The sequence below is a fragment of the Agelaius phoeniceus genome, chromosome 5 (assembly GCF_051311805.1).
Source record: "Agelaius phoeniceus isolate bAgePho1 chromosome 5, bAgePho1.hap1, whole genome shotgun sequence".
NCBI lineage: Eukaryota > Metazoa > Chordata > Aves > Passeriformes > Icteridae > Agelaius > Agelaius phoeniceus.
This window is the reverse complement of record NC_135269.1, coordinates 5,543,289-5,565,220: the sequence shown is the minus strand read 5'-3', so window position 1 is coordinate 5,565,220 and position 21,932 is coordinate 5,543,289. Positions and strand designations below refer to the sequence as shown.

At 41.1% G+C, this 21,932-nt stretch overlaps 1 protein-coding gene across 5 annotated transcripts in view; it reads left to right on the top strand.

Annotated features, from left to right (window-relative positions):
• The window catches only part of ADIPOR2 (adiponectin receptor 2), a 44,988-nt gene that overhangs the window by 14,764 nt on the left and 8,292 nt on the right, over positions 1 to 21,932 (top strand). For all 5 annotated transcript variants that reach the window (XM_054631957.2, XM_054631956.2, XM_054631960.2 and 2 more), the window contains exons 2-3: positions 7,856 to 8,091; positions 20,485 to 20,604. In XM_054631957.2, the coding sequence (XP_054487932.1) occupies positions 7,924 to 8,091; positions 20,485 to 20,604 (288 nt within the window). In that variant the 5' untranslated portion in view covers positions 7,856 to 7,923. The remainder of the gene's footprint in view (positions 1 to 7,855; positions 8,092 to 20,484; positions 20,605 to 21,932) is intronic.

Here is a 21,932-nt window from a genome sequence, read left to right as displayed (position 1 = left end):
TAAATTGCATCACTGGTGTCTTATGATATCAGTGTCCTTGGTCTTGTTTCAGAATTCAAGATGAGCTATGTTACCAGGAAATAAATTTATATCTGAAGGAGTGGCACTAAATGTAGAGAAGACTAAATGTTCACATCAGCTTTTCCTAATTCTCAACAGTATTTGTCTTTTAAAACCAAAATTATTCTCTGGCTATTGCATTAAGGAAGTGAAGTAGTTAATAAGTAGCCTTACCTGGTTTTATGTGGAACTTCAGCCACTTGACTAAATCTGCTTCTAATTGGCATAAATTGGATGCAGTCTAGTTATGGTGCATCTGCTTCTTTTCCTTGAATTTTGGTTGTTAAGAAGGAATCTGAAAGATGATGCACCACTTTTTTTGATCCTAGACTGATACAATTCTGTGGATGTGGATGCTGTTTCTACAGTGTTCCTGTAGCATTTTTGCTACAGACAAGTAGCAACTTTTTAGTTGTCTGACTTGTGGGAAACAAAAACATTATGGCTTTTGAGGAAAGGGATAATGTGCTGTTTTCAGCTGGAGAATGCCATTGCTGAGGGCAAATGAAGCAGTGACTTTGCTTCATGCTTATTTTTTTACTAATATGGGAGTGGAAACATTTTGCAAACCTGACCTGTCAGCCACAAAACAAAACACTGATGAGCAAGCTCACAACCTTATGAGTAAAGATTATCAATAAAGTTAGAGAGCAGGTGCTTCCAAAAACTGGAAAGAGTGTTGTCATCTTTTTCCAACCTGGCCTCTATTAAAATGAGTGATCTTGGTAAGGTGATGGTTTGCTGTGCTAGGTGTGGTCTGCCCCTGGTCAACAGGTTGTAATAAAGACCATGATGAGTACATTTATAACAATTAAAGGTTAGGGCCAACTGATAACTGCCAGTTTTTCATAGGTTAGGATAAAACATACAGTGAAACCTTTGGGGGTGGAGTGCTGCCCTTGGGCACCTTGTCCAGGCTGTTTGCCCAGCAGTGCTTTGAGCCACTGCAGTTCGTGTGTGTGACAGCATTTCATGGCAAATGATGATCTCGTCCCCCTCCACTGGTTAATGTTTTTCCACAGGCACCTGGAAGGGCTTGTGACAAGCATCAGAGTGCCTGTGGAGTGGGCAGCTGGGAAAAGTGGAGCTGTTTATTGCCCATAGAGGGGAAAGTGGAGCTGCCCCCTCTGTGCACCAGCCAGGCCTTCAATCTGCACACCTGAATAAAGAGATGTGCACTAAGAAGCACTGAAGGCAGCACTCTCCTAATGACTGCTGTTGGAAGTTTGCAGCCTGAAATGTGCATATGCCTCTTTGGTTTTAAAAGCATGGCTGCAGTGTTTGTTTTTATATAATTGCTCCAGGCCTTGGAGCATTTTCTGGAGCAGTAAAAGATCTTGGTTCAGTTTTTAGAGATTGAAACCCAGGCTTCCTAGGAGGAAGGGTGGGGGTATGCTTACCTATGGATTGCTGCTGTCTTGCCCTTTGCATTCCCATGCAAAGATTCTCTCTGTAGAGAGGTTAAAGGAAGTAACCTCAGTTTCATGGTGTAGCTCTGCATTTTAGTGCCTGCTCCAAATACTTTGGCTTCTTCATCTTCACCCAACACTTTTGTGAATTGGATGCCCTTGAGGCAGTAAAGTATGTGTTCTGAATTTTCACTGAAGGGGAAAGTGATGTTTAATTTCAGTCTTGCACTTGTAGACAGTCTGTGATCCCAAGTGTTACTAGCATAGAGGAACTGCATCTTTTTGTTGTTGGCAGCCATGAAGCAAGTTGATGTGAGTAGCATGCTGTGGAAATAAAATCATGAAAGAGCAAAAGATGGGATTTTCTCATTGGAGAAACTGAGACATTTAATGAAAAATGAACCACAAGCAAGTTTTCCTATCTGGGCTGTGGATATTTGTGGAATGTAATGTGAAAAGAACTTGAACTTCGGTTCTCAGTTTTGTACTTCTTTTGTGACAATTCACTTGGTTTTGGTTTATTGAAGAGTAGAACTGATTTACAGCAGTCATCCAGTCTGTAAGGGCTGGACATCGTGCTCTGGGGGTGGGCCAACCTCTGACATAGCTCTTTACTCGGTTAAAAAAATGGGGTCCGATTTGCAGTACAAATTGGACAAATGTTGTAACAATGTAACGGGATCCTCTGAAATGGAAGCATTTCGATAATGCAGGCAGGCTGCTGGCTTGTTCCCTTTCTTTGAATCCAAATGCATCAGAATGTGCTTGATTGTTTGCCTCTGCAGCCTGCTGTGAAATAGCTGGGGCTGAAGTTCCAGTGACAGTTTACAAGTTAAAAAGACAGCTTTTTGGCCACTGACCCTCTGCGGGAGTCTAATCTTTGTTTTGTAGATGCCTCTTTATCTAGGGAAATTACATCAAGAAAAGAGGTGTTGGATTACTTCCTCATTGTTCCTCTTTGTTAAAGATGACCTCCAAAGAATTTTTACAGGCTGATTTGTACTTTTCCTTTAGGGTACATTGAGAAAACAAAGTCTCCTGTGAGAATTTCCTTCCCCTCCCGTTCATACAAACCCTTATTTGCTTTGTTTTTAACTGTAGCTTTGGAATGTTAACTGTGGACGTTTTAACTCCTGAATTGAAAAAGATTGAGACTGTTAAATTAAAAAAAAAAAAGGAAGGTAAAAGTTCCTTATTTTAAGTTGTTGTTAGAATACTGTTATTGAGGGACAGCTTGTGACAACCAGAAGATAGCAGTAGAAATGCAATGTGCCAAGAGAGCTGCATTTCAGTTAGTATACCTTATTTCACTCAAGGTAGCCAGAATCAGCTGTTCCACAGGCACAAAAATAGGCTGTGTTCTTACCCCAATCAGTCTGTCCATGGGTTGCAGTGGAAGTGCTCTGCCATTTGTACCTGTGCTGACAGTTCTGGGAAGGGAATTGTGCCTGCTCTGTTACTGAGGCCTTGCCTAAACATCCTGGGATTTGGTGGAGTCTAATTTCAATCAGCTTTGCCATTCCACTGGCATGGTCGTAGCTGTCATGGCACATGGACACAGGCAAGGCAGGTTTGTAGATTCATACAGCTTCCCTTACAAGATTTTTCAGCCACTCAAGCCCTTCATTAAATATTAAGCATTAATGAATGTTCTGAGAAATGTGTAGCCTGAAATTTTCATGACAGTCTTTTGTTCTTTTGATAACTTAAGGTCTGTTAGGGGGGATGAGCTAATCTTAGGAGAAATCACCCACTGTGTATACAATGTTTATGCTGCTTTAATGGCTGCTTTGGGATCTGCAAGGAAAGAGCATGCAGTGGATGCCATTGCCTACCTGAACAGGAAAGTTTCTGCCAGTAGGGCAGTTGAGAGGGGGTTGTAGGGAGAAGCAGTTTTCACTCTTCTTCCAAATACCAGCTACAGCCAGAATTAAATACCTTTTGAGGTTCATTCATGTGCTGCTTACAGGAAAGAGCATACTGACAAGAGTGGAGTACTGGAGAGATTGCTTTGCTTAGGGGTAGTGGGAGGTAGTCTGACCATCCAGGACTGCGTTTTATCCTCAAAAGGGAGTGACAGATCTTTTAAATTTAACTACAAACACTACTGTTAATGTGTTTTCTTTGTTTTACTACCATGTGTCATCATTTAGCTGAGGCAGTAAATCAGCCCTTGAGCCAGGTGAGTTCTGGGAGCTTGGAAGGGCTGCAGTGCTTATCCTAGGGGGTGTCCTACAGAGAATAATGGCATTATCCTGTGGTGCTTAAGTCTGGCTAACTGGTCTTTCCTTATCTTCAGGAGTGAAGCAGTGTCCTAAATATGCTGTAGCTGTGGGTGTTGACTCCTGTGACATTGCACAGCTGCAGTGCATGCTGAAATAATGCTGCCTTCTAGTTCTGCTTGGGAAGATGGCAGGGCTGAGCTTCAGACTGGCACTGACTGTCCTCCTGTGGGGCTGGCTGCTGCTGGACTGGGGTGCAGGGAGCAGCTGAGGCTCCTCCTAGGGCTGTGTGGCAAGGCAGCAGCACATTGAATTGACTAAAGCCTCATTTTGTGCTTCTAGGCTGTGTTTAGAACCCTGCTTGCATGAAACTGCCAAGTCCTTTCTAAAAGCTGATGGAGCATTTAGAAGTTTTCTGTATTAAAAAACCCAACAGACCAAACTCTGTAGTTGCTTTTCTCAGCTTATTTTAAGCACAGCAGGAACTCACTGATTCATCTACATGCTGATATTATGGATGCAGTCATTAAGTAGATTTTAAGTCATCATGGCAACTTCCTCTTTAAATGGAAGCTAATTTTAATGAAACCTTTAATTTGCATGCTACAAAAAATGTTGAAGGATTTCATTTATGAGATTGATAATCTCAGTGAGACGCAAAACAATATTTTCCAAGACCTCAAGTGTTCTATAGCTTTCTATTTTCTAGTTTTTGTTTTTGTGAACTGTGCAGTCTTAGGCAGAATGGGGCAGTAAGTATCCTCACAATGGTTCAACCATCATCTTCTGGTTAGGTTCTACTATTCTTAGGAATACTTCCTGATTTCTTAGGAAAAAATTCACTGAGCTGTGAATCATAGAAACTTTATGATAGAACTCAGACTGCCTATGCCTTTCCTGTTCATAATCTTCACTGCTTTCTTCCATTTGTGAACAAATATTTCAGGCTATTTGCACTTCTGTGTTGGCACCTTCCAGTTGCATTCAGTGAGTAGTACATTTTTAAAAAGAAGTGAAACCCAGTAGTGGTGATTTTGGATTAGCTTTTATCTTGCTTACCTTTGTATGCTCATTTAGGGCAAGCATATTTAGCACTGTGAGGATCCTGCATGAATGACATGGAAACATCTTAGTTCACTGAACAATCCCACTGCCATTTCAAGAAACGACAACTTCTATTTCTGCAGAGCTCAGAAGATCAGCTCTGCTGCTCAATGCAAATCTGACTCTCTGGAGGTGAAATGCATCTTTTATTTTTAACCTTAGTGAGTACTTGGCAGTGAGTGCTGGTGAAGTAAATCCTCAAGGCCTGATGTAAATTGGCATTCCTCTATCTATTTTATTAGGAGAGCCTTTTGCAAGCATCTTGGCCAAATGTGGTTCAGCCTGTTGTGTGGTTGTGCTGTGTCCCAGAGCATTGCTCTCACAATGTCACAGAGGTGATGTAAGGACAGGCAGTACTGCTGGTGCTGCAGCACACAGTGGCAATGCTATTGCTTAAATCTGGCTGAAAGGAGAGCCAGTAAAACTGGCTGCTTCAACGTCTCATGAAATTGCCCAATCTGTGCAACCAACTAGGGCTGTTTGTACTGACTACCTGTTTGAAATGTGTGGATTAGCAGGCAGGGGCGTGTGCCTGTGTGTAACTGTTGTTTATGAGCACCTGCTCTGCTTACTTGCATTTTTCTGGTTTTAGCTCCAGCTTCAGATTGGTTCCGTGTACTTATTGAGGTCTAACCCCAGTGGGCAACCAAGACCCGCACAGCTGCTTGCTCACTGCCCCACTGGGATGGGAGAGAGAATCATAAAAGAGAGAACCTGTGGGTTCAGATAAAGACAGTTCAATAAGTAAAGCAAAAGTTGTGGATACAAGCAGAGCAAACCAAGGAATTCCTTCACCACTTCCCATGGGCAGGCAGGTGTTCAGCCATCCCATCAGGAAAGCCAGGCTCCATCAATGTAATGGTTACCCCAGCCAAAACCAGCACAGTACTGTACTGAAATTGTTGTCTTTTAAATGTTGTCTGAAAGGTTGTCTTTTAAATGAAGATGTCCATTAGCTTCATTTCAAACTGTAGTTGTTGTTGTTTCTCTGGTGTTCAGCCATCCCATCAGGAAAGCCAAGCTCCATCACATGTAGTGGTTACTTGGGATGAATATTAGCTCTCCCTCAGCCAAACCCAGCACAGTACTGTACTGAAATTGTCTCTTATAGGCTGTCTTTTAAATGAAGATGTCCATTAGCTTCATTTCAAACTCTAGTTGTTGTTGCTTACTCTTTTCTTTCTTACATCAGTTTTGCCAAATGGCAGTGTGATTATGTCTTCATGTTTCTTGCATAAAAATAGAATTGTGAATTGGCTGCTTGAAATACAACAAAAACAGTTAAGATTTCAGTTCTGTGGCTTCCTGAATATTTGTTCCTGCTCTTAAAATCTACTTGCTCAACTCCTTCACTGAGCTTCCTGTGTAATGTTGCTAAACCTCCTCTTAATTCTCCTGTGGCTCTTGTGTTTACCAAGTAAACAGCTGTGGCCATTTTAGCTGTTGCATCTCAGATGGAGGTTGCTGACCCTGCAGCGAAGGTAGCAGGAAGGTGGGGATGCCATCTGCTCTGCTGTCACATTGTCACCTTCCCATCCTGGGTGATTAAAGCACTGTGCCATACTGAACTCGGACAACTTGAGGTATCATTTAGTTCTGCAGAGTCTGTTACCTGCTCATTAGCAGCTCTCTCCTCTGAGGATTGCCAGGCAGCTGAGGGGATAGAATATTACAAACTGCTGCAGCAAAATTAACTAGAGCCCATTTGTCAGAGCTGAGAATTATCTTGCAGTGATCATATGTAAATGAAATGAGTTCCTGTAAGGACAGAATGCATTATTTATTGGCTTTTTGGAGGTGACGTTTTATTACAAAACTGCCAATATCAATTCCCCGTCTTATATTTTTAATTTTCCCTCCTACATTATGACAAATTTCAGCATCTTTTATTGGGCAGTAAAATTCCAATTTAATTATGCATACTGGCAAGTTAAAACTTGTTAGATGGGTTGTCTTAATGTTGTGTGTTAGTCACATCAGAGCACTTAGGTGCTACAGTAATGTCACCAGGTGATTAGTGCAAAAAGAATAGATTGTCATTCCGAGTGATTCTGAAGCCTCAGCTGTGGCTTCACTCTCATAATGCATTCTGATGCTTTCTGGCATTCAGACTGCAGAGTTCTCTGGAGATGGTGCCACTGTTAAATAGTCTCTCTGAACTGGCTGTGAAGTGACACCACACAGGGGTGTACAAAACAAATGGCTAACCAAAAATACTCTGGATGAGGGCTCAGATTAACAGTTGTCATCAATTTTCTGTAAATTTGATCAAATCTTTAGCATTTTGAGTTAAATTTACCCTGGATCCTTTTTGCAGTGTTGTAAGTGTAGAAGACAGTTACTTTCCTGAGTAGGAACCATGGGTTACTGTTTTCTGGGGGATTTACCTGTTTTTGATTGTTCTGATGGAGTGAACAGTGTTTAAATTTGTCTGCTCTAATTCCTTGCACCAGTAAAGATAAAAACTCATTCCTTGCAGTGATTGTGACCATGTTAATTTAAGCAAGGGAAGTATAATCACACTGTCTACTACTGCCCTCCTTGCAGTCTGTCTAAAATTAGTTGCTGCTTGAGCTCTGCTTGATTGCTATTTACTAGTACTTAATGTCCTAGTTTGGTGAAACCTAGTCTGGTGATTGAGCTTGGGTATGAGCTTCAAACCTGCAAAAATACAGTAATTATAGAGTACCTGTGATAAGTGGTGTATTTCTAAATAATATTAACAGCCTGCTGCTTGCAATTTTGTAGAAATAATTCAGAAAAGTTGACTGTGGTTTTGTAGATTTACTGCTTTTTGAAGCTCACTTTCTGTCACCTTTCAAAGTTGTGTTTAACTTGTGTTAAACACAAGGATATGAAACTGTTAGTGGTCTCAAGGTGAGGATTCATTACCCAGCAGTGAAGAAATGTGTGTAATTGATCCTGTGGGACTTTGGGCACATATAAAAGCAGTTGTCATAGCTGTTTGGTAGCTGGTAAGCAAGCTCTTCTTCCAGCCAACTTCTGCGTTCCTCTTTTTAACTTCAGTTGAGTTACACAAACGATTTTTTTTTCTTTCAGAGCCAAGACATAATCAGCCAAACTGAACCAAGAGGAAAGAGAATATTTGAGAAGGCCTCCAGCATCTCATGAACGAACCAACGGAACTCGATAATGCCGGTTCTGCAGAGCCAGGTCTGCGGCTCAGAAAAGGACACATGTCTGACCCTGCAACCACACAGGCAGCCTTTGAAGAGGACAGCTCTCAAGAGAGCCTTCTTCTAGTGGAGACACCACTGTCTTCTGACCAGGAAAATGTAAGCCATATGATTGATTACCTGTTAGGTGTTCTAGGAAAAATGAGTTTTGACCTAAGCGCTTCAGTGTTGTAATCTAACTTTGGGAAATGTGGACCATGAGCCTGCAACTTAGTGCCTGCTAAATAACTGTAATAATACCAGGAAGGTTCCAGAAATATTCAGTTGAATAAATGTATGGGCACTTGGGTGACAAGACCGACTAGTTATAACTAGTTTTACCAGCTTTTATGTTTTTATTTTGTCCTCAAAGAAATGGGACTTGTACTGGTTTGTGTTCTGCCGAGATGCTGTTCATACAAAAAGATTTTTGTTCTGTAATTTTCAATTAATTGTAAGTGAAAGGAGAAGTACTGGCTCTGGCTGCATGTAATCAGACCCTTGGCTGATTGGTATCTTTTTGATGATTAGGACAGAAAGATCTGTTTGCAAGCATTCTTGCTGTAATTAGACTGAACAGTGCATGATATCTTATCTCAGACAGTGGCCAGTAACAGACTCACAAGGCAGAGCAAAAGGATGCAGAAGCCCCTTGTGTTAGTTCCCAGGACACTCTCCCAGTCTTCAGCAGTTGTTGGCTCACAGATTTTCTGAGCCAGTGGCAATGTCTGCAAGTTTTTGGTTCATGAACCTCTATACATTTTGGGAGCCACAACATGCAGAAAGGCATCCACAGCTTTATTAGGTGTTCTACAAAGACACAGTCCAAGCACTGGAGAAAAGTACCTTCTGGTTAGAGATTGCCAGAACTGTAATTAATGCTTCTCCCAGGATATATTCAGATGGAAATCAGCATAGTTAAGTGGAAGAGGCATTCATCTTAGGCTCACTATCCAATTTATCATGGATTAATGAGTTTACTGTATCAGCTCAGTCACAGCAAGTGTGTGGTTTTAGCCAGCAGCAAAAACATGCTGTTGCTACTTAATGTACGTTGGGCTGTGGCTGTAATTGCATTTGCCACAAGTTCTGGGTGTTTGCATGGCCCAGTGTCATGGATCAGCTGACATGAGAACTGGTATTTGCCTTCTCAGCTTGATGAGTTGGAGCCCTTACAGAATTTAGTTCCAAGCATTCCTGTAATGAGAAGTCAGGATTGGTATTTGTGTCCAGTAAGCCAAGCCAATGCACTCACAGTTGTACTGCAATAAATTCTCTAGAACATTCTCAGTACCCTGATAAGGGAGACACCCAGTCTTTTTCCATTTTGTGGAAGGTGTGAAGCATGTGTTTAAGGTGCAGAGTCTTGGCCAAAACTGGTTAGAAAAAGAAAGGTTGAGTTGTGGTAGCAGATATTTTGAATTTACATGGTTATCTTTTGGTGTGTTTGGGATCATCTGCTGTGAAGGCTGTTTTCATTCTTGTCTCTGACTTTCCTGGTTGAATAAGTAGAGTTACCTGTGGATGGAATACCCAAGGTAAAAGTCCATAATTGATTATCTGCTTTAGTTCTTTCTGTACATTGCTTAGCTAAACAGAAATTATCTGGCTGAATGTTTAATTCTAACATTTTGGCAATGAAACAGTTGAAATACTTTCCTTCTCTTTCAGGCATTCGTAGCACATGTTGTCTTTTTGATTTTTTTGCTTTCATCCATACAACAAATGTTTGTGGTTTTTTCATTTTGGCTCACGACAAATGTTTGGCTTTCTTGTGTTTGATTTCTCTTTCCTGGTGTCCTGAAGTGCTGTCACAGAAATTTGTTTTTGCCATTTGGGTCTTGCTGTTACATCTTAATCTGCATCACTTTCTCTGCCATATATGGCCTTGTGCTTTTTAAAATTTTTTTTCATCCTTTTATTCTGGTCCTCAGTGATTTCTTGGGTTTGTTAGTATGATGTCTTTAAATTGTTTTTTGTCTTAAAAGGCTAAATAATTGATGCCTCTAATGGATCATCCCAAAACACTTTGCTGTCAAAAGTGCCAATATTGGCTTGCCAAATGGCCTCTATTATGTGATATTCTGCAGTGTTCCAGATAATCTGGAAAAAACATTATGCTATACATCTTCCTCTGCCTTGTGTAAGCCTCAGCACAGCTGTTGCTCAAATGTCAGCTTGGATTCCCTCTTCTGCTCTGCTGTGCATTCTGGCTCTGTGCATCTGTCTCAGCAGAGCAGCGTGTATTTGTTCACTAGAGTGACTGCTAAGTTCAAAAGCCTCATTTTCCTCTGGTCTGGAAGAGATTCATGTTCAGGTAACAGTAATATAAGGATATTGTTCTTGGCTAGGTGGCAACCAAGCTGAACATAGCCTTATAAAGGTCTCAGGTAGTGCCCACTCTGAATGCAGCCGCGATGGAGCTGATGGTAACAATTCCTGCTGGATGAGGGCTGTTGTCATTTCATATTCTCCTAAATGCTTCTACTTAGGAAAAGCTTTTATCACAGTAAATATGTGTTCTAAAATGTACTGGGCTTAGGACTTGAGGTATTAGTGTAAAAAGATGTATATTTTTATCCTGTAATAATGTGGCATTGTTTATTTTCCCAGTGTCTCCTATTACTGTGCTTACATCATTGCAGCTCTCATATAAAATCTTCTCCAAACCCTTCTATACAAGATTCCTTTCCCTACTTGTATATCCACTTCCTGCTCCACTTGTAGAAGGAAGCAGGCTGAGCTCTTAAGAGGTAGTAGTTGATGAATTTTTGATGAATTATTAGAAAAGACTTTTCTAGGGAGGAAGGCATGGAAGCGTGTCATTATGTTGTTCAGAATTAATTTCAATCTTCCTCACAGCTTGTATTGTATACTATGTACTTACAGTTTTGATGGACCTAAATATTGGTCCTCATAAGTAATAAAGCTTTTTTTTTTTTTTTTGGCTAAGAAAATGAAGATGATATTAAGAAATAAGATTTACTCCTAAAAGTTTTTTCTTTTCTGAGGCTTTTGGTCCTGGCACCTACCTGGGAGGTTGCATAGCTTTGAACTAAAAATGAAAGATTGAAAGATCCTACTTTCTGTAAATTGTGGCATTCAGTAGATAAATGTAGCAAAGAATTACTGGCCATAAGCATAGAACATGCTTATTCAAAATAATAATAACACAGCTGAATTCTTCTGCCAGTGCTGTTAATCTGCCAATTTCATAACAATTCCTTTGAGAAGATAGGAATCATATAACATCAATATCCTTTTTATACCTGAACCCCTCTCAGTCTGTATTTTATTCCATAGCTCTCTGGTCTGTCCTGGAGTGCAAATATGTCCATAGATTATCCCCTCCTCCCAGTACCAGTTTCAAGGACTAGATACACATCTTGCTGTCTTTAAATGTGAAATTAGTGTAGTGGCAGGTGAGTGGTGAGCCTTCTGTGGCTTGGGCCAATAGTAACCATTTGTCTGCATGATAAACACTTGATTATGAGAAAAGCATCAAGCAAAAGCTGCATAATTCTTCTCATTCCTTCAGCAGTTTAAACTTTATTTTCCTTGTCCTGGTTTCCACTATGTGCCGATAAGGCATTTTTCAGCAGGTGCTTCGCTCCTGTAGCATCCTAGATTGTCTTGCCTTTGGGACAGACAGCATCCTTTCTCCTGTCCCAGAGTTTGTGTCTTAACTGCCTTTGTAATTCCAGCAGTGATAGTTCCTAAAGAAATCTCTCCTGCTGTGACTTTGTTAAGCTGACACAATCAAATGCATGTGACTTCTTACTGTGTGATGAATGGGCTCTTTATGCAGCCCTGAAACCCTGTGCTTGACTCTTTCCCTTTGTACTTTAACCTGTCAGTGACAGGAGGTAAACAACAGAACCATTTTCTTTGCCTTTGTTCCAATCATGGGTTTTCCCCGTGCTTGGATGATGATTCCTTTCATCTTCCCGTGAAGTTGAGCTGTTGTGCAGTTGTCCTGTGAGGCACCAAAATGTGCCCAGAAGGTGGAGAGCTGTTGCTTTGAAGTGTTTGATAATTTACAGTAAGGTTCTGGGGGGAGGTTTGTGTAGCCCTCACGTTGTCTGAATGGGCAGAAGGAATTTGGGTAAATACTCCTCTGGATTGCTTCTCAGGGAGTGTGGGCTTTGAAGGGAGAACTTGGTTGACCTCTGACAAATTTCATGATATTTCCATGTACTTACAGGAATCTTTCTAGAGCATAAATACCAAAGTGACTTGAAGGAGGAAGGCAGAAGGATGTAACAGAATTTCAGGTACAAAAGAGAATTTTTAGAGTAATTTAGGGTGAGCAAAAGACTCAAGGCTTTTAACTTGAATCATAAAACTTAAAGCATTTTCTGTTACAGAAGTGTTTATGTATTATCTACAAGGGCAGACTACAGACAGACTTTTTGGTTTTGCAGAGGATGTATGTAAATAAATGGAATTGTCTTCTTGACTTTCTGGTGCATTCCAGCTGAGTGACAAAGACAGGTGAAGTCTTGAAGGTCAGAGAGAGACATTTGAGTCTTAAGAATAGTTTTTCTGGGGGAAATATTTGTAAATTCTGATTGGGTGAAATTTCATCCTTTGCAAAGCTACTTTCAAGTTTCAAACAATTTAGCTTTCTTTTCAGTCTGGCATTTTTCTATTGGTTCTTTGGGGTTATGATTGAAATCTTGGCATTTGCTTCTGTGTTTGCCTTCTTCCTCCATTGCACTGCAGGTTTTGTGTGAATGGAAGAGGCCTGGTAAAATCAAGTTGGACTTCCCACCAAAGCACATTTCCTTTTGTTTTAAAGCTGATTGTGTTCAAATGTTGTTGTTCTGTAGATTTCTTTATCACCTCTTCCTTTCCTTCATTTTTGCAACTCATAGGAATAAATGTTAATTCTTTGAAAGCATGTAAGTTGACATTTTGCTTCAGATGAAAAGATCTTAACATCTGCATTTCTCCTTCACTTGCTGTTCTAAGAACTGGAAGTAATGTGAATTTTACTCATACTGCTAGTCACTGAAGTAAGTGCTCAAATAGAGTAAATTTTTTTCCTCCAGAAAAGTATTTTTGGATAGACAGAGCAGAATATCTCCAAGTATTCCCACTTAGACAGTATGAAGACAATGGGACACGTTTATGGAGATGGTTTCCAGGCCCCAGTGGTGCCTCCCTCGCTCATTAATGTGCTGGGTTATGAACAGACTGTCAGAGCTTGAGAGACTGCAGGAGAGGCAAACTGGAGATCCAGTCAGCCGTGCATGGCAGTGCCCAGGAGGCTGGGAACGTGTAGGAAATGGCCACTCTCCATGTCTGCTCTGTCTCCCAGAAAACTCTCTCTGAAGCACAGGGAATTTGTCCTGGCTGATGGTTGTGCAGTTGCAGCTGGATTCAGTGTGTCCTGTTACTGGGGAGTGTTTCTGTGCTTTGGGAGGGCAAGTGTTGCTGCTCAGGGCTTGCTGCCTGTCAGCAGGTTTTGTAACCATTGCTTGCTGTGCTGTGTGTTGAAACCAGGAGAGGGAGGGAGTAGTTCTGTTTATAATTCACTGGCACAACAATTTCCCTGCACAGGGGTTAGATTCCATGGGTTTTGCCTTTGTTCTCCTGGAGATCCTATCTGCCTGATTTGGGCAGCAGTGGGGGGGGTGTGTCAACCTTTTACAGTGATATAAGAGAAAAAAATAGTGTTGTACTGCTGGGTTAACTTGCATCTTCCTCCAACTGTTTCAGATTGATAGACTCTCCTGGTAAGTTCAGCAGCACACTTTCAATCTCTCTCTGTTTATTTTTGTAACACAGCATTTCTTTTTCCATAAGCCCAGCATGCTTGTTTTCTTTTTCTTTTGTCAGGATTAACAATGGCAGAGGAGCAGAAAATGGCACATGAGACTCCTCTGCACTAGAAACAATTTCTACAGGCCCTCACCCAAACTACTGCTGAGCACATGTTGGCATTGAGACCTTGGGCCCTTGTCAGACGCTGAGCTTTGACAGAAAATCAGTATAAAATCAGAAAATCAGCTCAGAGAGTCAACAGACCCTTTTCATCTGAAGATATTTAAGAAGGGAGCTAGTTCTAATGAAAGTGTTCTAGCAAGGCTGCTGCAAAATGTGACTTTGTCCTAGGACTATTTGCTAAATGAGTTTTGAATGTTAGTGCTTGTTTTTAATGAGTGCCAGCAAGCAGTCACCCATGACCAGTTGTGTAAAGCTGTTTTCAAGTGCTGTATTAAATGGACTGTATCTTTTATAAGAAGGTGACCTACAAAAGAAAAACACTGAACTCCAGGAACCTCCAAGTACTTGACATTTTGACCAATGGGCCTAAAGGGGTTTTGGCACTGTGCTAATGAAAGACTTTTTTTGGTCCAGTGCCAGCAAAGGCAGCTTTGCACACCCTGCTTAGAGGTTTCCTTTTGGAAACTGGTGTGGCTGTGTTTACAAGCTTGTCAGGCAGAATGTGAATTCTAAAGGACAAAGCTGTTATTTTAAAATTACTTGGTATGTGCAGAAGTTAGGGAAAGTCAGGGAAAATTTTATGATGCTGTTTGTTTCCAGTTTATTTCTCACAACTCAAAGAATGTAAATTGATGAAATTCTGAAAAATGTGCAACAGGCTTTTAGGAGAAATGGCATGGTAGCCTGCACTTATTGCTGCTTCCCCCTTACAAAAGGCTGGTTGATAAAAGGTCACTTGACAGAATGGGCACAGAGGAGTTGCTGCTGAAAAAAAGCAATCTGGCCAGCTGAAAGGGATGTTACAGAACTGCCATTAGAAAAATAACATTTTTATATTATAGCCTTGAATGTGTCTTGGCCATTATGCTGAAAGCTCTCGAGTTACTGAATCTGGCCCGCTGCCCCAAGGAACATAAAATGATTTGAATGTCATGTTAAGCACTATTAATAATTCATCTGATGAGATCAAGATAAACAAGAGCAAAAACTCAGAGTCATGTCTAGACTTTGTGACTTCAGTTTAATGTGGGGGATAACAGTGGTATTGTAAATGCAGCAACATATGTTTTGTAACTTGAGTTTTAAGAAGAAAATCATGTATAAGTTCTGTGTCATATAATATGCCATGACTCAGTGTTAATCAAGACATTTGGTTTTTCTGAGTTATCTTGCCTGTGTCCCTACCAAGGCACAGAATTTTGCCAGGGCATTGATCAAGAAGACAGTGGGGGAGTGTCTGTCAACAGCTGATGGAAGCAAGAATATTAGACCAAGATTCAGACTGCATCATGCTTTGAAAATTCCTGTGGTGGTAGGTTTAGGGCGCTGGTGACATCTTGCTGGTGAGCTGGCATCACAGACAGCTGAACTTTGAGACATGGGAGTTCATTAACTGCAGGGCTTAATACTACATAGGTATGTGCATGGTCAGTTAGGCTCCTGGGTAACTGAGTAATGGCTCTGTCTGAACAGAAACTCCAATGCAGAAAACCTGTGCCCTTTCTGGGGCTCAGGAGGGTTTTATTGCATGGCTAGTTGTAGGGGTTTTGACTGGGATAATTAATTTTCTTCCTTCTATCTGGTACAATTCTGTGGTTTGGGTTAAGGATGAGAGTGACATTGATAACACCCTGATGTTTTAGTTGCTACTCAGCAGTGCTAGCCCTAAATCAAGGACTTTGCAGTGTCTCCTGCTGTGCCAATGAGGAGAGGCACAGGAGGCTGGGAGGGAGCGTGGCCAGGGCCAAAGGGATATCCCAGGCCATGGAACATAGAGCCCAGGACATGAACTGGGGGGAGCTGGCTGGGAGCTGCTGGGAGACAGGATGGGTGTTGGTTAGATGGGGGTGAGGGAGAAGGTAACCACTTTTCAGGGTAAAAAGGTGGCTCCATTCAGATTTCATTTATCTCTTAGTTTGCACGCTCAGGTGACAACATTGATGACACTTTCTGAAGTGATGAACCAGAACTTGTCACCTGTGCAAGGAGCAGTCAAGTGCAAACTCTGAAACTTTCTAGAAATCTTTAAACTGGCATCAAGAAACTAAAAACCTCAAGCAAATGCACTTTGCTTGAAGTCCATTGAACATGACTTAGTCAAAAGTGGGAAAAATGTTTCTGGAATCTTTTTCTGCAGTTGTGACTTGACTTCTGACAGGCTTTTCCCTAGTAAGGGCATTATTAACCAGCATGTGTGTTAGCAAATTTGAGAGTGATGGTATAGAAGCTGTTAGTCTGTGTGAGGAGGATAAGCTGTTGCACAAGACAAGAGAAGTATGTTGCATTTACTAGAGCAGGTTTTACTGCACTTTTCTCTGTAACAGGATCTTTGGCTATGTGATCTGACATTTTTGGACTGCATTCAGATGAGAAATTCTTGTACTAAATGTAAACTTTTTTTTTTTACCTTTTGTGCCGTTGCTATAAAAGTGAAATTTTACTGTTACACTTAATGATCAGCACTGTGCAATTGAGCTCTTGGGTTTCTTGCTCTTTGTTTGCTCTGGTTCTCTGAGCCTTGGGTTTGGTATTAAACCTTTTTGATCCCTACCAAAATATGCTCTGGAATTCTTGTTTAGGTGATGATCTGTCGCTGGAAGTGCATTGCCTGGTTCTCCATACAAATTAATATAATTAAGTCTGATTTCTACCTTTTCATTTACATTCTTGTCTGTCACTGTTATCACAAAAGAAGCTGTAACACTTAACAAAATTAACTGAATATTGATAAACCAGTTAAAGCTGGTTCCTCTGGATATTTTTACTTGTCCTTCAGATTTATTTTATTCTCTGGTACTGTTACTCAACTCAGATTGTGTTTATACATCTGTTGGATAATTTCCATCTCATTGGTACCTGTACTGGTTTTTAATGGCTTTAACACTTTGTGAATTTGCAAAGGGAGTAGAATTAAAATTGGAACGATCGCTTGGCATTTCCATAGAGTTAAGTGTCCAGACCTTTTAGAGTGCACATATCCAGAAACCATGATTTTTGATTATTGTGAAAGGCTGATTGTAAACATTGCTGCATGTGTTCAGCAGAAGAGTGACAGCTGTTGATTGTAACAAGTTTGCTTGTTACAAACCAGGGGATTTATTTAAAGATACTCTAAAATGCTCTGAAGACTTCACAGAATTGTTTAGTCAAATCTGAGATGCTTTAAAAGAGGTTGAGTAAATTAGATGATGTAAAAGAACATCTGAAATATCAGCTGAGTGAAAATCCCTTTGGCCTATGGCCTAGAAACTACAAAGGCAAAAGTTATTCTTGAAGCACTTAATTCAGGATATACCATAGCTCATTAAAAATGGGATTATCAGAGCTTTCTTCTGGGCTCTCATTTCTTGCACAGTTTTAGGCAAGTGATATTATTTACCCAATATGTTTCTCATTTCAAAATGTGATTCTGTGGGCAGGACTTAGAAATAGTTGAAAATGTGTCCTAAAAGAATGCGCTTGCTTATGTTGTTATGGTCTAGAATTGCTCATGAATTTCTGATACAGTCAGCTGAAGAGGAGAAAATAATGAGTCCTGAGGTATGAAGGAAGTTGTCTCAGTGGAAATATTACAATATGCTTTCTGAGCAGAAGAGTGGTGTTCTTCCTTCCAGTCATTGACTGAAGAACTGAAGGTCAATAGACTCCTTCAGATATCCAGGTGAAAACTGGATTTGGTGTTGCCCTCCAGTGTAGATTTCTGACTTTAAACAAGCTCAGTTTACTGTTCTTCCCAATGAGACACTACAGGAGGGAGTCAGGGGAGGATGGCTGTTCCAGAACAGGCCTCCTTTTGCCTCCTTAGCAAGAAAAGGACTAAGAAGCTGAGCTTTAGGTTTTTTCCCCTTGAATGCTAATTTTGAAGTTTAATGGCAGGAAGGAGATAGTAAAATCAATTCCATTTTTTGGCAGTAATCTGGACTGTGTATATGATATGAATTCCTTTTATCACCAAAAGAAGCTCAGTAATGATTTGTTTGTAGGCACATGGCCAAAATGCAAAGATTTTGGACTAGCTCAGAAATAGCTGTGCTCTTCAAGCTTTACAGTCTGTTCAAATTTAAGCCTTCCCATCAGTCTAGAAATGGGAGTGTGTGCAGAGGGGGAAATGAACATTTTTTGGCTTTGAGTCACTGGGCAGACTGCAATGAATACAGGCTTTGATTCTGTAAGGGCCCTTTTTTCCTTCAGTCCACCCAGTAGTGTAAATTGAGGGTTGCTAACTTGTCCCCCCCATTTGAGCTGGTGATTGTGTGCTGCTGGGGGAGGGAATTGTGGAGGAGCTAAAAGGCACAGCAGTGCTGCTTCTGTCAGATGCACTGGGACTGAAGTGCCAGCCTTGCTTTTCCATGAGGCATGCTCTTGGAAACCAGAGGTTTCTTTGGTTTCTCAACTGTGCAGACCATCATGAGCATTTCCTCCAGACCTCCATGGCAGGGCTCTTTGTCTGGCTGATCTTTACAGCTGCCTTCTAACCCAACCCATTCTATGTTTCTATGACCTTGAGTTAATTATTTATGATATTGAAAAGCCAGAATCCTAGAGAGCTCCATTAGTAGAACCAGCCAGTGAAATTGACAGTGTGGGGCAGCAATGTCAGTGAATGTCGTTGAGTCAGAATGAAACCAAATTTGCTTTTTATTCCTGTGCCTAGCAGGAATTGTGCCTATTTTAGAAGGATATTAAAGCTATTTGCATCTTTCTGTTGCCTGGTGCCTTTCTGAATAGGACTAATGGGCTAACCTAGGCAGAGTGAGTGTATTTAATACTGTCTTTTTCTGCTGGAGAATCTGCTTAGAGCTGGTCAACATATCAATCATTGCTATAAAATACAAGATATTGTTCAGAGGAATTGTTCCCTGGAATGATAAATGAAGGTGAGTGGATGGTACAAGGTACATGGGTTGTTTGTTTAGGCAATCAAGTTTTCCTAGTGTGGACAAATGTGAGGTCATACATAAAACCTGAAGGATGTGTAGTGTGTGTTACATACCAGAAATTGCATTCTGGGTAAGCAAAATTGGGTGGAACTGGGATGGGGGCTCTTTGAAAGATGAAGCTTCAGTGACTACTGCAAGGCTTGGGTACAGAACAGGTATGAACATGTCATTTCTCTGTCAAAACCCCCCAAAAGTATTGAAGACTCTGGACAGCTGACTGTAGGCTGGAAGAAGTCTCCTTTTATTTATGCAAAATGAGAATTTTAAGCAGCTTATTGAGTTAACTTGACAGAAATAGTTAATAAGGCTTGACACTGAGGAGAGAGCTGTAATGTGGGACAGATGCACAGCCAGCTCCCATCCCTGGCTTGAAAGGTCAGGGCATTAATCTGAACATGGCTGCTAATAATTTGTAAATAAAGTGACTGAGGTTATGTCCTATGTTCTCAGTCACTTGGGATGGTATTATTGATGCATCACCTTGATTTTCAAGTTGTTAACCATGGTATGGGAGCAGGAGAGGGAAAAGTGTTGTGGGAAATCTGGAGGAGGCCAGTCTCCCTCTGTGCTGACTGTGGAGCTTTCTTGGCCTGGCCATGGGGTGTGTGGCAGCTTTCTGCATTAAGTGTTGAGGGTGCAGAAAGCTCCTTCTCTCCTCCCTAGCTTCCTCCAGTTTGTTGACATTGGAAGTTGAAATGTTGAATAGAGTCTTTGATGGGCCATGAGCATTGTAGGAAGCAAACAGGAATGCAGAACTTCCATGGCTCCCTGCTTTTCTCCTCCATGGGAAGCTGGGGAGTATCAAAATATGCAGATGATGTGATAAGTCATGGTAGAGCAGAAAAGTACCACACTGTTCCTGTAAACTTATTAATGATGTGCACCAGCCTGATATCCCAGCTCAGCAGATTATTTTAGTTTTCCTTTCATAATTCTCTTGGTACACCCTGAGGATATGGCTGTTTCTCTTTATTTGAACTTGGCTTAAAACTCTGATCCCTGTTACTGCTTTTCTTTGATAACTTGCCTTTGTCTAACTGGCAGAAGTTTCATAGAGTTTCTGAAATACCTTGAAAATTCAAATGAATGAGTAAATTCCAGTACTGGGTTACAAGCTGAACAGAAGTGTCAGTTAAACAGAATAGATTTTCAGATTTGGAGTACAAATTGAGGCGAAACATTTCTAACAAGGTAAATGGATTCCTCTCCTTGACTTACCTTTTATTACCCAGAAATGCCAGATCCATTATAGAGGCATTAACACTGGCACAGTGACATTGAAACATAAAATAGGGAGTAATCCTTCCCTAGAGGTGGGAAGGCTGCAAGCCTCAGACTCCATATCTGGGATTTAATGAAGCGTGACTTAGAGGAGCACTGCTGGCTTCCAAACCTGCTGGAAACACATATAGAATGGATTAGACATGTGAGTTGTTCTCAGATACCTAAGAATGTAATCATTTTTTTTTGCTTGTTCTTCTGAATTCCTTTCTCAGTGCTGTACAAGGAGAGACTTCTTTATTTGCCAAGAGCTCAGATCATAGCTTTGTGTGGAAAACAGCATCACCTTCCTCTGTTCATCTTTCTACAAAGTCTTTGTTTTGTTTTTTTTTTCCTCCAGTGTTCTGATGATAATAAACACAATGATGAGCCACCTCAAGAAGATGAAGGGTTTATGGGAATGTCCCCTCTTCTACAAGCCCACCATGCTATGGAGAGAATGGAAGAATTCGTGTGTAAGGTAAGGGCACATGGAAATGGCTGTAATTTCCTTTTTCAGGCAGCTCCAGTGGGCAGCAGACACTGCTTGGAGGAGCTGCACTGCTAATGTGAGGGAGAGGAGGTTCTCACTGTCCCCAAATGGGCATCTCATGTTCTGAGTGCCAATACTGTGCTTCCTCAGCATCTGTCTGTCATACAGGATTAAATTGTAGAGCTTGGAACAATAAGGATTTACAACTGATTCTCCAAAGCTGATCATGCAACTCAGGTGTGTCCCTTGAGAAACACCTGTGAGTGCAAAGCAGAACAAAAGCCTTCTGGTTTGAGGCACTTTGACTTACAAGGTCATTTCACCTGATTTCTTCAGATTTGCAAATATTTTGCTTTCCCAGCACCACTTGCATTTATTGTAGAATACGCTTTGTCCTGACTTGAAAACAATGCTGTATTGAAACCATACATAAGTAAATCCATTGTAGATTTTTTTGGTAATTGTTGATCTTGGCTCAATTTTTGCTACTTTTTAGAGCCACTGGGCTGTGTCAGTCTCTGGCCCTCCCTTCTCTCTGAAAGGAATGCTGCCCCTTTATACACTGGTTCCTGCTGGTTTTATGAGCTATTTTTGATATTTTTACAGAGGGACCCTAGTGACTTGGTGGTCTTTTGTGTATGGATCATTTTGATTTTTTGCTTTTGTTGATTTTCTTTTTTACTGTGCATCTTTGCCTCTTTTAAAATATTTCGTAGGGTGGATTGTGTAAAATGAATTCCCTCCTTCTGTTTCTACCTCAATTCACATTTTTTGTTCATGAACTAAACCAGTTATTTCCTTGTTGAATGTATTTAAGAACCCAGTCTTTAACTGGGCTGCTTCTTCTGAATGGCTTTGTTTTCCTTCCATGCATGAGTGTGGAGAATTGATTTAAAAACTCTGAACTCTTGTTGTTGAAACTGAAATAAGAATGTAGCTTTTTAAACTCAGTGTTTCAGGAACCTCCAGCCTTGCTCCTGTAACTCTAGCCAGCCATCAAGCCCACAGCAGCCTGCAGAAACAGCCCCGGTACATAAAGCAGCTCCCTGCTCCCCCTGTCCCTGGCCGTGCTGCCACTCTGAAGCCTCCATGTGTCTTGTGTTACTGCAGCAGTGCTGGAACATCTGTGCACACTTATTTCCTGTGGAGCCAGCTGCAAGAACAGCTCTGTGCACAAACCCCCCCTCTCCCTTTAAAGAAGAAATCCCATGGAATTGGGAGTCATGAGTCTGTTGCCTTAACTGCTCTGTCACCGTTTGTGAGCTTGGGAGCATTTCTTTCCCAATCTGAATAAGGGGGTTGGACTCTTCTTGTTG